The sequence below is a fragment of the Tachysurus fulvidraco genome, chromosome 15 (genome assembly GCF_022655615.1).
Source record: "Tachysurus fulvidraco isolate hzauxx_2018 chromosome 15, HZAU_PFXX_2.0, whole genome shotgun sequence".
NCBI lineage: Eukaryota > Metazoa > Chordata > Actinopteri > Siluriformes > Bagridae > Tachysurus > Tachysurus fulvidraco.
In genome coordinates, this window is record NC_062532.1 from 1,605,182 (window position 1) to 1,622,023 (window position 16,842).

Genomic DNA, 16,842 nt, shown 5'->3' on the forward strand with positions numbered 1-16,842 from the left:
CAAGGAAATTTTCACATATATGCCATTTCAAGAATTGGTAGTTCACATGAGTTCATTACTCGCTGTTTAGCTAGCAAACACAGCTGACCTTAGCTAGGTAGATAGCTGTGTTAATAAACTCGCAGTCTGATAAAAGACAGATTTGTTTTAAGAAAACAAAAGATAAGCTATGTTTTAAAGACGCTGTAATTTTTTTTGGCAAACTTTTTCGTATCGCTGCACATCTGGTAATAATATATGAGTGAGAACTAGCGTTATTTCTGTAACTTACGGTATCTTCATAATAACTTACACTATTTCCTTGTAGTCAAAATTAAAGCAGCTTTAAACAGTCGTTTTTTGTGTTTGTGACTTATGTTATAAAGTAAATCAAAATCAGGAATTCTGACCAATCATAAGCCCTATTCGGACGGGATTAGTTTTACGTGGGGACGTGGGGGGTAAAGTAATTATTACCAGAGCTTCTCTGTGATTTTATTCCCGTCCGAATGTGCCATCTCGGTAATCATTACGGACAATGTCAGTAAAGATTACGGTGACTTTTACCTTCTGTAAAAAGGTACGGAAAAATTACCTCAGGTAATACTAATCCAGTCCGAATCGACCCGCTGTAAATATGTACGGTAAAATTCCATCATTTCCTGTTTTAAAGTTTTGCGCGTTTTGCAAGCATGGAGGCGCTTGAAACAGGAAGCAACGTCATACGCACATGACGACAAGGAGGTTACTGTGGTGCGTAAAGCGAGTTACCCCTCCCACTTCTGCTAGTTTTACTGAGATGTCTTGTCCCGTGCGAATTGGCCAATTAATATTACAGACATCCTGAGGTAAAATTGCATTACTCCGCGTCCCCACAGTAAAACTAATCCCGTCCGAATAGTGCTATAGTCAAGAATTCAACAACGCCGCAGAATAAAACTTTTTAGAGAAGTTCATACAACTTCGAATTATATTCAACTCAACCGTTCAATTCTATTTAACTCCGTAAAAATTCAGTTCCTTGCTCATACGGATAACGGCAACGTTTTTACAAATCCGATAAAAAATAAAATGGGAAAATAAAACCTACTCAGACCGCTAAATCTGCATTGTGGTAGAAATACGCTGCATCATAACAAACACCTTTTTAAAGAATGTTCTAGAAACCATGACATCAGATTCATATCTCTCCTCTTTCTAAGTGACCATAAAATGTGCCATAAAACGCACTGTGCTTTTTCGACACGCCGGCCCGGTGGAAGCAAATATTTACATTTAGATGTCAGGATGTCCCGGGCCTGACTTTCTGAAGGCTGACGAAGAAAAAAAAAACATAACCTTTTTTTCCTTCACTACACTGTTTACAATTCGCTGGACTGAGAATTCAGTGAAGAGTGTCTCCTAAAATGAGGGAGGATCTCTGGTGGACGTATATCGTGATCCTCATATGGTCTGAAACGTGCCGTGAAGCAGGAGTACACGGATACGACAAATGCAAACACAAGCGCATACACGTTTTTTTTTAACAGGAGGATTTCTGGAGTGTAGACGTCGGTCACAGCAGGGTGTGTACCATTCAATAACAATTTCTATGTATGTAGATATATCTTCTATTTGTGGGCGTGGCCTGTCTGGCTGATTTTTTTTTTCTTTTTATATTTCTTCACAATACGTACAATTAATTTTATTTTTATTAATTTTTATATATTTTTTTTGTTAACTTAAATGCAGCCTTACTTTTCTTTGCTCCCACTCTTTTAGCAAAACTAAATATTACGATACATATATTTGAACATTGTTATATAAAATTAAGTTAACTCAGTTTGAAGTTAACCCTCAGCTTAGCTCCTGTCAGCTAGCAGACTAGCATCAGCAGTGAAGATTATGAAGCTAGCTAGCTAGCATTCAGTGAATATCAGAGCCTCATTGATATCCTATCAAGTTAGCACTTATTAACCAGCTAGCTAGCAGTTGCAATGAGGCTTATAAAGCTTTATTTCTTTTAGAAATCATGTTAAAATAGTTCAGTGCTTAGCAAAGCTATAAACAGAACTTAAAATGCTCCTCAGGTTTGCTCAGGTTAGCTACCTAGCTATCATTAATAATGAAGATAAATAAAGCATCTGCAGCAAAGATAATAAAGTTTATGAGTAGAATTCCATGAGTAGGTAATTCTTAGATATCTTGTCAAATTTTCTTAGGTTAGAAGCAAACATTAGTAGTGGATATTATAACCATTTAGAAATATGTCGTAAAAAATCCTCTCAGAAATCCTGCTCATGTTAACTAGCCCACAATATTATTAGCAAATATTATGAATATTTATGAGAAATATTATATATATATATATATATATATATATATATATATATATATATATAAATTAGAAAAAATAAAGCTTTACACTGTGAGGTAAATAGCATAGGCTAGTGCTAACATTCCATTCTAATACCGCAAGTAATTTATTTCTCCTCTTTTTCTTTTTTTTTAAATGTACCCTATTTTCCTGTTAAAAGGAACATCATAGATAACCAGTGAATGAAATGTTTTTCTTTTTCTTTTATAAGAAAAATACTGCTTTGTAATCGTTTGCAGCTAGTGGATGCAGTTTCAAATGCTACCAGGCTAAAATGTGCCTCAGCTCGGTCGGTTCTGTCTTGTCCTGCTATGTTCCAAAACCCACACAAACTTGTTGAAACGACTCACTATTGTGTTATTCAGTCACTTGTCAGCAAAGCGAGTGTCATATAAAGATAGATCACACCGCGGGACCGCTAATTATTGTAGGAACACACACAATACATCCATTTAAAAGGCATACTAAGAAGGCTACGCTATCTGCCTTTCACGCCACTTTCAAATTGAGCATGACGGCGCCTCAAGCAGTGAAGCTCATGAAGGTACGTGTTTTTCTTTTCATTCATGTCTAAAGTACAGGACTGTATGGTAAAGTAAACGGTTTACTTTTTGGGATTCCTAGCGCTGTGGTAAACTCAAGAACGTCTAAACTTTTAATTCAACATCGGAAATGATCCGTATCAACAGACTACCGATGTTTTTACAGTATATCGTTTGCAATATTCAGATAACTACTGAGTTTTGTCAAGATGGCCGGCGAGCGGACAAGCTTTACCAACAGCTTCTGTAATTAGCATCAAATAGCAAAAGAACAAACGTATCGCTGTCTCGCCGGCTAGATTAAAAAGTATTTCCGCATTATAATTAAATCTAAAAAGGATCAATTGTGTAGATCTAGTACATTTTATTAGCTTGGTGCTTTCAGGTTAGAAACCTAGCAAGCTTGTTAACATTACAAAAAAAAAGTTTGTGATGTATTTAATTAAATACCTCAAGAAATACTTCTAAAGTGATCGTATATTTGGTGATGGTGTGAGCAGAAATGTTAGCATGACTTGAGATCTTGATTCTGAGGTGAGATTTCTCCGTTATTCTTAGACGGAGGTCGTGGTTGGTGACAGTGAGTCGATTGTTTTATTCAGCTACTGTGAGAGAACACAAGAGAAGACACGGCCTCGTGCTCAAACATACACCAGTTGTTATCTTACATAAATGATGTCCTCTGTTCGAACCGGAGTCATCCTCTGACCCGTGGGATGAAAAATACAATCCGACACTCTGTCTTTCTCTCTCAGCCACTCTGACAGGTTTTTCTTAATGACAAGCAGGGCCACATTGGTTTTTCTCTTTCTTTCTCTCTCTGTCTGTCTGTCTCTCTCTCTCTCTCTGACCCCTATTACGAGTTCTTTGAATTTGATGTGAAAGCCTTTCCATTCCCCACTACCCCAAGTTGTTGATGTTATTTAGTGACAAAGTTGAAATTAGCAATCAAAGTATTGGATAAAGCTCTGGTGTTTTGTGCTGTAAATAACTGAGGAATAAAACCAAATTTTTCTGATTGAATTTGTACAAAATCAAGGTCAATGCACAAGATTATGTAAGTCGTTACTCAGGGTTCAGTGTTTAATTCATGGGAAAAGTCTGGGATAGAGAGAGAGAGTGTTTGAGAGAGAGAGAGAGAGTGAGAGAGAGAGAGAGAGAGAGAGAGAGAGAGAGAGAGAGAGAGAGAGAGAGGGACTCACTGTGGCTGATTGATTGCAGGTGGACGGTCTTGGAGATCTTCTCCTCGTAATTGGGAGTGCAGGACTTACGGCTGACCTTGGATTTAAACAGTGTGTTCACCAGCGTAGATTTTCCCAGGCCGCTCTGACCTGTCGAGAGAGGACACAAAGCAGGTTTAAAATGACTTTCCTTCTTTAATACGTTGTTCAGAAAAGACTTTGAAGAAGTGAAACGTTTTACTTTTATTTACATTTATTATGGAAGAAATAAAGCACAACCTTTGGGCAGAAAAAAAGTCATAACCAATCATCTTATGTCAAAACATTTCCACCACCACCACCACCACCACCCTCTCACTCCTGGGAAATATTTCCCCTTCCTTCCCTCCCTGCCTCCTGTAGCATGTAATAGCAGGGTTATTGTTGTTTGACACAAAAACTTCACCGGTCTACCATTTTTGTTTTGTTTCTCAAGCCAATCAAATCTAAAGTCAAGCCTAAGTAAGGAAGCAGTTTCATCCACAAATATGTCACATTTTGAGGAAAAAATGCCTTTGAGTATTAAGTTTATGCTCTTTCGAGGTCTTTACGTTTATTTTTAAATATTTACAGGAAAATTGAAATTTTGCGGAAAATCCGTACGTTTGTGCAACATCCAGCTACGATTCTAACAAAAAATAATTAGCTAAAACATTTTCTTTCTTTCTTTCTTTCGTCTACAAAGAGTCTCTTTTTTGCTATATGTGCAAATATTTGTGTAACAGCATCTGTGAGTCAGATATGAATTTATTTCCTTGTGAATTTATTTAGCGATCCCCTTTTCCCCGATTTACACCAGGCGTATGTGTACATTAGCACCACATTAATGCTGTAACTATAAGCACTTTACATTTTATTATCGCTTTCATTCTGGTATGTCAGAATAGCATCACAGCCTCCACCTTTAAGCAGACAAATGTAAAGCTTGATTCTTTTACACAGTGCCCTTTGACTAAGCAGCCCAGAAGGAAGCGTAGGCGTTTCTGGAGCCGCCTGGTAATAACTTCATAACCTGATAAAACGAAGGTCGTCACACTGTAATGAAGACACGGCTATACAGAGCGCAAAGGAAATTAGCGGCTCACGTAAATCCCCCTTCCTGCAACCTGTCAGTGATGTAACAGGTCAGGTCCGAGCAAAAGCGTTTTAGAGGTTTATCTGGCGGACGACCAACTCGCGCCGATGGCACAAAGCCACAGGGAGCTCCGGTGCTTAATGACTCACTCACGCCAACTCTCACGGACGAAGGGAAGCTATTACGGCCGAGAGATTCTTATCAAGACCCTCTCATGCACTTGAAATGCGGTTCGAAGGACCTGAACAGCTCCTCCTGAGAAGTGGGAAATTGACAAGTCTGCATCTCTAAATTTTAAGTTTAGGTTTTGAGGTTTAATAGATTGTTGCAGCCAAAAATTCTTTCAAAATTTCGAATTTGCAAAACCATAAGCATAGAATTCTTCCCAGTGAAGACACATCTGTCATCGCATCGTGTTGTGACGTCACAGGACACATCTCAAACAAATTAAAACATTTTTTGGACATTTTTAAGGATTCTCTGAAACTTTCCTTACACGCTGTTGGATATGTAAATAATATTTTTCTAGCATGTTGTGTACATTATTATTTTTTTGCACCTGTCATTGTTACACATTCAATAGCGTTAAATTAGCCAGCTAATTTTAACCAAACTGGTGGCAGAGTTGAAAGAAGTTTCTGAAAATTGTCAAGCGTTTATATTTTTGAGCCTCTTGACCAATCAAAACGCGAGCTGTGTCAAGCAAGAAAAAGACAATGAGGCTTATTAGCGAGCAATTTTACATGGTAAAAGAACATTTTAGATCTAATTCGAAGAAACACCTTGTATTAATATAGGAATGGTAGCAAAGATGAAGGATGTGTCAGTGTCTCACTGTAATAATGGATGTAAACATTGCTGCAGGAAATGCGAGAGCTGAGCTTGTTCGCAATAGAAATGCACCAAAAATTCAAAATCTCAGCTTGAAATTTACAACGTGTTCTCAACACCCAACATTCCAAAAGCAAAAAAAAAAAAAACAATGCCTCATGATGATGAATTACGTTGCTCTGCGCTGAATAATTAAGAACATCCTGGCCATCACGATGCCGTGAGTCTATCAGAAGGATCTGGAAATTCTACAAAGCTCCAAACAAAACAATGCCGCGGCGACGGCAAATGAGTCACGTGCTGAAGAAGAAGCCTGTCCCAGGGCTTGTCTACGCCATTCGCTGTCACTCGTTCACACTATTTCCAAAGGTCACGAATGGTCAGTCGTAAATTCTCCGTATGTGAGTGCGTGCTTGAGGGCAAGTGACACGCAAAAGCACTTTATTCGTCATCATCATTATCATCATCATCATCATCTCATGCTAAGAAGAACAGATTACAAAAGTGCTTCCTCAATCACTCAACAATGCGTGAGATTGGTACCAAGAGGAGCAAACAATACTCGAGAGTAAAGCTAGTAGAATCTTGATCCATTTATATGTGCCGTGTCCGCCTCATGAATACGCTGTCGCTATGGAAACGATAAGATAACCACTTGCACATTGATACGACCCTGTAATTTGTAGCCGTTGTCATAGAAAATTAATCAACACTCGCTGACAAATCAGGGTTCCGAATTTAACAACGGCACAAGATGAAAATGTACTGAATATGAAAAACGATGTTATGGAGTTTTTAGGCATCGTCCCTGTAACCGTGTCTTTTATTCATATGACACATGACATGTTCCCTACATTTCCACAGTAATACGTTCCACATGGAGCGCAGTGTGGCCTGTGGGATTGTGGGAAAACTGGAGGAGAATTAGCAGCTTGAGACCTGAGGCTACGTTAAAGGTCCTGCCCTCCACTTTGGAGTGTAATCTACTGAGACCCTCCTACTTGGTGGTACTGCACTATCGTGTGTGTGTGTGTGTGAACATAGGCAGGAAAATGAGAAAGTACAAGAAAAACATGAGATTTCCTCTTTTCTCTATCCACTCAACCACATGCTGAGCTCATCCTGTGTGTGTGTGTGTGTGGTGTGTGTGTGTGTGTTTCCTCACAGTGTATCCCTTCAAAACAATTTAACACCTGAAGCTCCACTGCACGTTGCCTTTCCCCTTCTAAACACCCCACCGTCTGTTGCTCTACAGGAGCTTCAGGAGCCTCGAACACGTCCCAGAATTGTTAGCATTCGGAAAAAGACCGATTACAGTCGCTGGAACTTGTCTCAGAAAAAAAAAAGAAGTGCTGTTTAGCAAAGCTGAGTGAACTAGCAATTATCATGGATGCTAAACACAAGAAGAATCACTACAGTCGCTAACATTCTGCTAACAAAGCAAGGCTTTAAAAGGCTAACAAAGTGTTATAGTTTTAACTGAATTGTGTTTTTGGTTTTTATTTTTTGATAGCAGTCATGGGACATTTTAGATTCGAATAAGAAAATATTGCAATACAAAAAATCAGTGACAGGAAATTACACTAGTATTAACACTAGCTAACAATGAATGTGCAGTTTATTTGAATGAAATATACTTTAAAAGGCTATGAGCTGAAGTTATCATCAAGATAGCTGCTAACTGATTTAATTTGTTTATGCTAGCTGTTCTGTGCTAAGAACACTCAAAATAAACACAAGAATGGCTAACAATCTGCATAATCTGCATAGTATAAACAACATACGTATGAAGGAATATAATTTATATATTTTCAGAACAATTCCAAAATGCTACACACAAATTAAGAAACACTAGCATTGCTAACAAATACAAGAACTAAGGTAATACTTTTAAAGGGCTAACAATCAATCGCTTTGCCTTTGGCTAACTGTAGTGCGCTGAGAGACCTCTTATGCGTCAAATACACAAAAAAGAAAAAACATAGCTATTGCGACAAATTTATAGATACAAAAAGGTGTGTTTGTCCGATGCTAATAATTTAGCATCATATACTGATTAAGCCCATTTTGCTTTGCTACCAGACTTCTAAAATGTTTCAAGAAAAGAAAAAATAGTAAAAGAAAGTCTAGCGAAGTCTGCTAACTGGTAGCTAATTAATTATCCCATGAAGAAGACTATTTGTATTCTAGCCACTAAAATATGTGAAGAAATGGAGCTGTGAAGTAATGCTAGCCATGCTAATAAAGAATGTGTTTAATCAGCAAGACTCGCAATTTTCTTTGTTCCTCCAGATTTAAAAGAAAAGAAGAATAAATTATACTCTGAAATGCTAACATTGAAGGTTATGTAAAGTTTAACGACCTGTCAATTTATTTAATTTATCTTGCGCTAACTGTTCTGTTCTCTAACAAAAAAGAGCCTTGAGCAAGCAGCAACTCATTTGCTAGTGCATTTACTTATTTCTGCTAACAAGCCACTAAAAACCTGAGAGACGGAGATCCTTCAGACGACCCCTGCTAACAATGCTAACCATAAATGTGAGTGAACGAGTTCATTAGCATCACGCTAACTCTATTATGCTAATTAATATAAAGAAAAGATTGTGTGCCACAAGAAAAGAAAATGCAACAGGCTAACAATGAATGGCAGGCAGCAAACTGCAGAGAGCTGCAGAATAACTTAATTATGCTAAAAGGGTGCTAGCAACATGAACAAAGAAAAAATAAGAAGGTGTGGGATCTCACAGGACTTCGTTTGCATTATGCTAACTAGCTAGCGACAAAAGAAAGTTCACTCACACAGGAATACAGCAGGAGAAAACATTTTTAGAGAGAGAGAGAGAGAGAGAGAGAGAGAGAGGTTCTGTGATAAATGAGGTCGAGAATAATTTCCAGAGACTATCCGAGTCTGTATGAGTAACTGTTTGACTGCTGTTTCTAAGCGATGAAAGGAAAAGCGAGTGAAAAGAAGAAAAGAGAGAGAGAGAGAAAGAGAAAAAGAGAGAGAGAACCAAAAAGGGAGATGTTGGAGACGGTTGCCTTTGATATGTGTCCAGAGCAGCAGGCATGAAGCGTAGCACCATGCTAACAAGCAGCTGAGGCTGTAGCTATCACACTTCAATAGAGCAAAGCAAATGGACATATTGGAGAGAAAGCTGTGTGGGAAGTTAGTGAAGGGAATTCTGTATCGATGGACATGCTACGGGATTTTAAAAGAATTTCACAACACAAAAACTTGTATTTGGAACAAAAAGACACCATAGCACCGTGAGGCTACATTAAAGGGGCAGTCTGTCATTTTGTTAAAGCTGGCAGATGTCTGTAGAGAGAAGTGAAACTCTCTCTACATACATTTGCAGTCTGGAACATTCACAGGTTCCTCTGCTGTATCAGCTATGAACCATGGGATGGAAGATGGGAGGGAAAGAAAAAAGAAAGGATTGTGAGAAAGAAAGAAATAATGAAACAAACCAATAAACAGGACGAGTTAAAGAAAAGAACATTTATAGAAAGAAAGAATTTCTTTTCATAAGCACAATCCTCATATTAAAAGAAACAAAGAAATATAAAAATGTTCATAAAAGCAAAAATTCATAAATGCAGTCTGCTGCAGAAATATTGGCACCCCTGCTAAAAACATGTGAAGGGTTTAAAGATATTAACAAAAAAAGGTGTAAAATGAAGTTTTTCAAAAAAAAAAAATAGACTGAAAGATGAGTTTCGTCTTCATGTGCTCTTTAAGCGGATGCCAAACTGTCTCTTTATTTTCACATCAGAGGAACGGCAGAAAAATGAAAAAACAAAAACCCTGGCCAAGAAAAAAAAAAAAACAAAGGGAGAGAGAGGAGGAGGGAGAAGGGGCGCTTAAATATGTTACACTGATCCCATCATAAATCCTGATTGCTGGACATCCCAGACAGCACAACAATACCACACGGCATTTAATTAGGTTGACACACACACACACACACACATACACACACTTCATACTGGGAGTTTACTGAGCACTGACTGGCTGGGATCGGATCGCGTGGTGATCTCGAACAGGGCAGTCGTTCAGTCAAAGGGGCTAGGAGCTAGGAGCTAAAGGGTGAGAGAAGAAAGAGAATGCCAAGAAGCCAAGCTGAGAGGCAAAATATCTCTGAGAAACTAACACAAGTCTAGCGAGTAACTTTTACTGGATACAAAGCAAAGGAGACAGAGCAGAACATTCGGGGGGAAAATGACTGATTGAACACACTCTCCAAGTTATCGAATATGGCTGTGTTCAAAATGGCTGCAGTACGCTATCTGTACACGTGTTTATTTAGTGCTTCATTTACCTGTACCTATATATTATTAATATAATACTAATAATAATAATATAATAATATAATATATAATATTATTTACCTGTACCTATAATATTTCTATACAGATTCAAACTGAAATGGGTGTGGCCTAAACAGGAAGCTTTGATTTTGTAAAAATAAATAAATAAATCAAACAAATTCTATTACAGTAAAAAATAAAAATAAAAAAATCCTATGCAAATTACGAATATTGTATTTGCACTCGGTTCCATTTTACTGTCACATTTCTGTCACTCAAAATATGGTAATTTCTATTGGTTAAAGCATTAACACTTATGTTAGCATAGTGCACACTTATGTTAGCATAGCTTTGCTTAACATTTCTCTTTTTTGAGAAAAACAGTAGCATTATTATATAGAAAAAAAACAATAACAACATTGATGTTGGAATAGGATGAATCAGCTCCTCTACGTTCTTCGGCTGCTCCGAGGAAACGGGTCTAATTCGTCGGTAGAAACTTAAAAACTTCCGCACACACTCATTTATCTAATGCAACAAAATCTCTAATTACACCAACATCGAGTGAAAATCTTGCCTAAGAAGAAGGCTTTTTCTCCAGAAACCGACAACAAGAGCTTTAAAGGCTTGAATCGACTCCTTCATGTCTAATCACTGTTAATGTTAGGGTTGGAAAAAATAGCCGAGCTCTAGACTTTTGCTTTACACACGCGTTTCCTGTTCACCTGCCGCTGAAGTTCCCCTCCAGCATGCCACAGCCTTCCTGCCAATATCTGAGAGTTGTGTTTACCTCAGTGTTACTCCGAGCCACGCTTCTCTTTTTTGTGCTTACAAAAACCCCACACCGCAGTTTTGCCTTTGTGGTCCTGTGCTGCTAATTCTGCCCCTCATGTCTACTGTTACATTTAAAAAGCTAATCAGCGAGTTAATATTAAAATTGGATGAAGAAATCTCCTGACTGTTGCCAAATCTGCAAGAAGTTCTACACTGAGCCACAAATGCCAGGTTTTTTTTTTTTTACACCATGCTGGAAAACATGTATTCATCAGTAGCGGGAAGCTATGACTCAGCAAATCACGTCCTAGCATGTGTAGAGGTTTTTGTTCATGATTACAGTATCATAGTAACCCACAGTAGCTTCTTGTCTGCATGCAAATTTAAGTTATGATGTTGTAATACATCATATGCACAAGTCGCATTGGTCGCAGATTAAACGCATGCTGCTGCATGTGGCATGTTACATGCTGCTGCATGTGGCATGTGGCAAGTTACTCACCGACCACCATGATGTTAAACTCAAAGCCAGACTTCATGGTCTTGCGCCTCATCTGATCCAGCACTGCCTCTATTCCTACGTAGCCGAAGAGGTCACCGCCTCTGATGACGCCCTGCATGTTGGGCTCAACGAGGAAAGGGCTCTCCTTCTCAACCTCATGTTTCTCCTTCAGCTGAAGCTTAATATCCCTCTCCTCCTCCATCCGGACGGGCTGTTCCAGCTCCAAGTCCAGCTCCTGCACCGTCTCTGCAATTGGACAAAAGATGTTATATATTAGCATAACGTTTTGCTACATGCTCTTCTCGACATTGTTACCAACATGCACGATTGAAATAAAAAATGACATCAAAATGTTGATGTTGCTCTAAATTACCTCACATCAATCACAAAGCTATTTTAGCATCCAAATTTACAAAGTATTTAGCGTCATAACCATTTTTGAAACGTATGAAATTGTGTTTAATTTCAATTGCTAATCTGTCATCTCAGCAAGTCATTTAAGTAAGGCCGGCCTTGGACACACAAAGCGGAATCTGAAACCTTTCTTTGCTCCTTTTCTAAGTTGCACATCCCTCCAATCTCGGGGGGCTAGCATGAAAATCCGCCGGTATGTGCAGTGAACTTTGCACAGCAAGTCAGCAGGAATCGATCAAAAACATGTTTTCTGTGGTTTGAGCTAGAGTTTGTTCAGCTCAATTTAGTGCTCTTGAGAGATCACTGACATGAAAAAAAAGGAGTACAAGCAGAGTTCTTTTGAGAGCTCATCCTCTGAGGCACTTGAAGCTAAGCTGCTAGGCTGATTTTGACATCGCTTCAGGGTAGGGGGAATGAGGAAAAGAAAGTAACTGTGTCTATGAGCAAAAAAAGTGTTCAGCGTGGTAAATGAATTGACAGGTCATCTGAGGTTAGCTATGAGGAATCAGATTATCTTAAAGCGATGCATGGTTAGCAGCTAACAAACCTTTAGGGAAAATCCATGGCTAGCAGTGACCATTTTTTCAAATAGCCATTGTGGAAGATGAGTTATCGCTGTAGCACTAACTTTTATCTATAGCAAATAAAGTCTCAAAAAGTCAAGAGTCCCTGGTGTGCTAAGAGGATTAGCAAGGCAACCATGAACCAGCTTAGAAGCTCTAAAGTCAGCATGCTAAAGACAAATCCTTCATTATATCACCGTATAGTCATGGTATACTAGCAGGGTGCTCACATACTATCACTTTGTTTAAAATTACACGCAGAGACAATGTTGTCAGATGGTCTAAACCTTCAAACTTTAATCCAACCCAGTGGGACCTCAGATCACAGCAGCTTCTTTTTAACCTACAAACAAGCTGTATAGCTTTGCATTCGATCATATGTGCTTCATCAAAGCACGACAGGACGTGTAGGATGACAAGCTTCCAGGAACCGTCTGATGCTGCTGATTCCCCACCTAAACACTCTGATAGCTTAACTTTTTATAGAGTTTTGTGGGCATGGCTAAATGTCACTCAGCTATGCTATTAAAACCTGTCTTAATTTGTGTCTGATTTACAAAACAGCAACTTTTGTAAATATGCCGGATTTTTTTTTAGTTTGGTTTGACCTATAAATTGATTAATAACCAAGGGATGCTGTTGGCAATAAAAATGGAGTGCCACAGTAATCATGCCACATTTACAAAACACTTCCTGTAAGACAATAATACGTTTTTCTTTTCTGAACTAGCTGATTGTCTCATTATTTGAGAGTTTTAGAAACTAAACAAGAAGCAATAGTCTGGAAATGACCCAATTAAAACTAGTTGCGTAGATGAGACGTGATAAGAACAATGAATGAGCAAGAATTCACACATATAGAAGATACAAACTAAACAATCTTCAGAAAAGTAACCCCCCACCAACCGTTTACTGGGTACTCCAGATCTAAGATAAAGCTTCAGTCTCCAAACGTGAAGATTATCTGCTATATCGTAATGGCCTACCTCCAGGCACAGTCCCGTTGCTCGTTAAACGCACTAACATCTCTATCTCTGACTGAGAAGTGCGTTATGCTGGAAGAGTGTTGACGTGTTTGTGCCTGAGGCAGTGAGGAAGTGAGGATGTTGTTCACTTCCTTGATAAGACTTTGCTCATGCTGTGCACACAGGACTGCTCACACATCTAGTCTACATTGTGTTTAGGATTCTGGCTAATGCAATACCCGAAGAGTCATATGAACTTGTCCTGAGTGACACATTAAAATACAGTGGTGCATAAGATGTTTCATAATATGTCTAGAAAATAGGCAATCATCAATAGCATCATGCTCACTCAAGCAAGGTGTATAGCTGATAAACAGGAAACACCCTGCAAGCTACAGCCTGCTGTACAAATCTCATAGAATATCTTTAGTTTCAGGGATGCAAAGAAAGAGAGACAGAGAAAAAGAAAGAAGGATAGAACAGATATTCTTATGGCAAAATTGCCCATAGTATAAGTAAGTACCCTTAACCAACTCAGTTATACCACTTGATATGCTATCCCAGGTTCTACCCCTCAGTCTTGTCTGTTTTGAGTTTCTACCACATGTCCGCTATCAGGATAGGATCCACAAGCAGCCCGAGTACGATAAAGTGGTTATTTAAGTGAAAGATGAAGGATAAATTAATTCTTGCCCTGGGGACACACCCTGTCCTTACGAAAGAGTGCAACTGCATTGATACCTTCTACTTACACTGTGTCTAAAGTAATATTGTTATAAGTATCGGGGTGAAAAGTTCCTTCAAAGGCTGCATAAGTCCTCATATTACCAGGTTAACCAACATATGCCGACGATATCCGCCTAACCTTAATACCAGTTAGGCCTTATGGAATAAAGTGAGGTAAATAGAGCAAATGTCTCGTGACTACATCAACAATTTCTTACTAGAGGTGAAATCTTTAGTAGGATGATTGTAAGTCTTTGTTCATAAACTTCTCAAATAGATAAAACCCCAATATTACAATAATTTTTATATGTTCATTTCTTAGGTGGTCTTAGGAATAGGTAAATTAGCGTTTCAAATATACTTAAAAAATAAAAATCTCAGTTAGTTAATGCGACAGAAAACAGTTACTTGATTCAGATTTACATGAACAACCTTGTATATTAGCAACAATATCTGTATATCGAGGAAAAGAGAAGGTGGAGAATGAAGTAGGTCAGGAATATAGAAGAATAGATTGTCCCAAACAAACACAGATTGTGGGAACAGAGGAACGGCCTTGTCTTCCAGATGCATGAGAAAGACAAACAGACTGACACGATGTGAACAACTGCTGGAAGAAAAGAGCATCTGAGCAATTAAAGAAAAAACCGAACACTGGAACCGAGGAAGTGCAGGCCTGCGTCTGTGTTTAATCAGCCGTCGGTCGCTCTGCGTTCCGAGGACAGACACAAATCATACACATGCCACAAGGATGACAAACACAGCGGGAACGGAGCGAGAACCACGGACCACACGTTTACATCAAGATATCTGAAAAACGTTCAGGAAAATCAGCATTTGCTACAAATTGAGTAGCTGTGTTTACAGGGACACAGAACGTAAACTTGATGAAGTACTTTATTTCAACAGCAAGGGCAAGTAGCTAACGTTAGCTTGAAACCAGTAGAGGCAAAATTTAGGAAATTCTAAAGGGACAGAATTTGTTACATACTTATTAGCTATCTTTGTGAGGACCTTGTATTAATACAATCACAATTCCAAAAAAATAAATAAAAATTAAACACTATATATTTTGTGAGGACCAGATGTTTATAAGGACATTCGACACAATCCTAATCCCCCCCCCCACACACACACAGCATGTGCACAGTGTAGGGTCACTCTAGCTCTCTAGCTACCCCACATAAGTATTAAACATCTGATCATACTGCAAAAGGTAAAGCCTTTTCTATCAAAGTTCACTCGCTATCTGTTGATCTGCGAGCAGCAGTCTGGGGTAAACACTTACGAGCAGCTTTTTATTAGACAGTTTATCTAGGATAACCTGAAAGAAACCACCTTTATGACACGGGGCCATAAAAAAGAACCGTGACAGTCGGCTTGACTTGTCTCTGTTTTACAGTTCAGGACGTATACAGAACTTTAAATCGTTTGCTAGGACTCCTGGAACCTAACATGAGGCTCGGTTTCAAAGCTGGATTTTATCCAACGCTAATGTCCAATTTTGGGAGACTTCAATCCAAGCAGCTGAAAGTTGTAGTCTTATCACTTTGCCCGATTAAATTTGCAACCTGGATGCAAACATAGCTATTATGAGCAGCCATGTTGATATTCTGCGATGACTAACTTTCCGTGTAAAAATTCCGAGTTAAAAATAGGAAAATTTGTCTTTGGTCAGAAAGTTATTACAATCGATTAAAATTCATAGGAGAAATTCCTACTCAGGAAACTCTCCTTAACCCTGAGGTATCCTTCGGTTCTTTCTCGGTTAGATGTCAAGAATTACAAGCTGAATTGTAAGCCCTCTTGCTAAACTTGAGATCGTCCTGACTTTCCAGACATTCTGATGCCTCTTGCTAGTCACAAGTCCAGTAAAGCAGCGACTCTCACCTTTAAATGAGCTCTAAGTAGCTTGATTACCATACAGACATGTTTGTTTGTTAAATCAGTAACACAGACTATACAGGTCACTGTCTTGATGAGTCAAGAAAACATCACTCGGTACATTAAGCTGTTAGCTTGTCGCTAACACAAGACACACTTTGTTTATTCCTACTTTGTTGCTCGAATGCACCAAATGAAATTGAATTTCTGAAAATGAATCCGGATTTCTGTAAAGTCGCTTTGTGACAATGTGTACTGTTAAACGTGCTTATCAAACAAAACGTTATTGGACTGAACTAGCGCACCGGGTCATGCTCGCCCGAGTACAAACAATGGAAGACGATTCTGTAGGAATTTTCCTTCTTCTGATGCTATGCTAACACCAACACTATTTTATGCTAATACAGTCTTTCTCTGCAGGGACAAAATTCCTCAAAGAACAAAGTCAAAGTTAGATTTCAAAGTTTTTTCCACTCAGAAGGTTCCAAAAAGGATAGATCTGGTGCATAAAAACATGCAACTTGACGCAAGATTTATTCAAACGTCACTTTTTTACCATAAAACCAATCATAAAAATCCAGTCCAGGATTCCATATTTTATGTGTCTTGTTGATTAAATCGCAGCCAAATAAACTTTTTTTTATCACAAAAACGATAAATGACTCTTCAACGACTCGGAAACGTGTTTATCCTTTCCGCT

The 16,842-nt window shown here is 38.5% G+C and overlaps 1 protein-coding gene across 5 annotated transcripts in view; it reads right to left on the reverse strand.

Moving 5' to 3' along the window:
• The window catches only part of septin12 (septin 12), a 55,592-nt gene that overhangs the window by 3,904 nt on the left and 34,846 nt on the right, over nt 1–16,842 (reverse strand). For 3 of the 5 annotated variants that reach the window (XM_027138111.2, XM_027138116.2, XM_027138113.2), the window contains 2 exons: nt 11,591–11,836; nt 4,080–4,208 (listed from right to left, as the gene is read on the reverse strand). In XM_027138111.2, coding sequence (XP_026993912.2) covers nt 4,080–4,208; nt 11,591–11,836 — 375 coding nt within the window. Of the gene's footprint in view, nt 1–4,079; nt 4,209–11,590; nt 11,837–13,473; nt 13,705–16,842 lie in introns of those variants that run through there. The other 2 variants (XM_027138112.2, XM_027138114.2) reach the window with 2 other exon arrangements.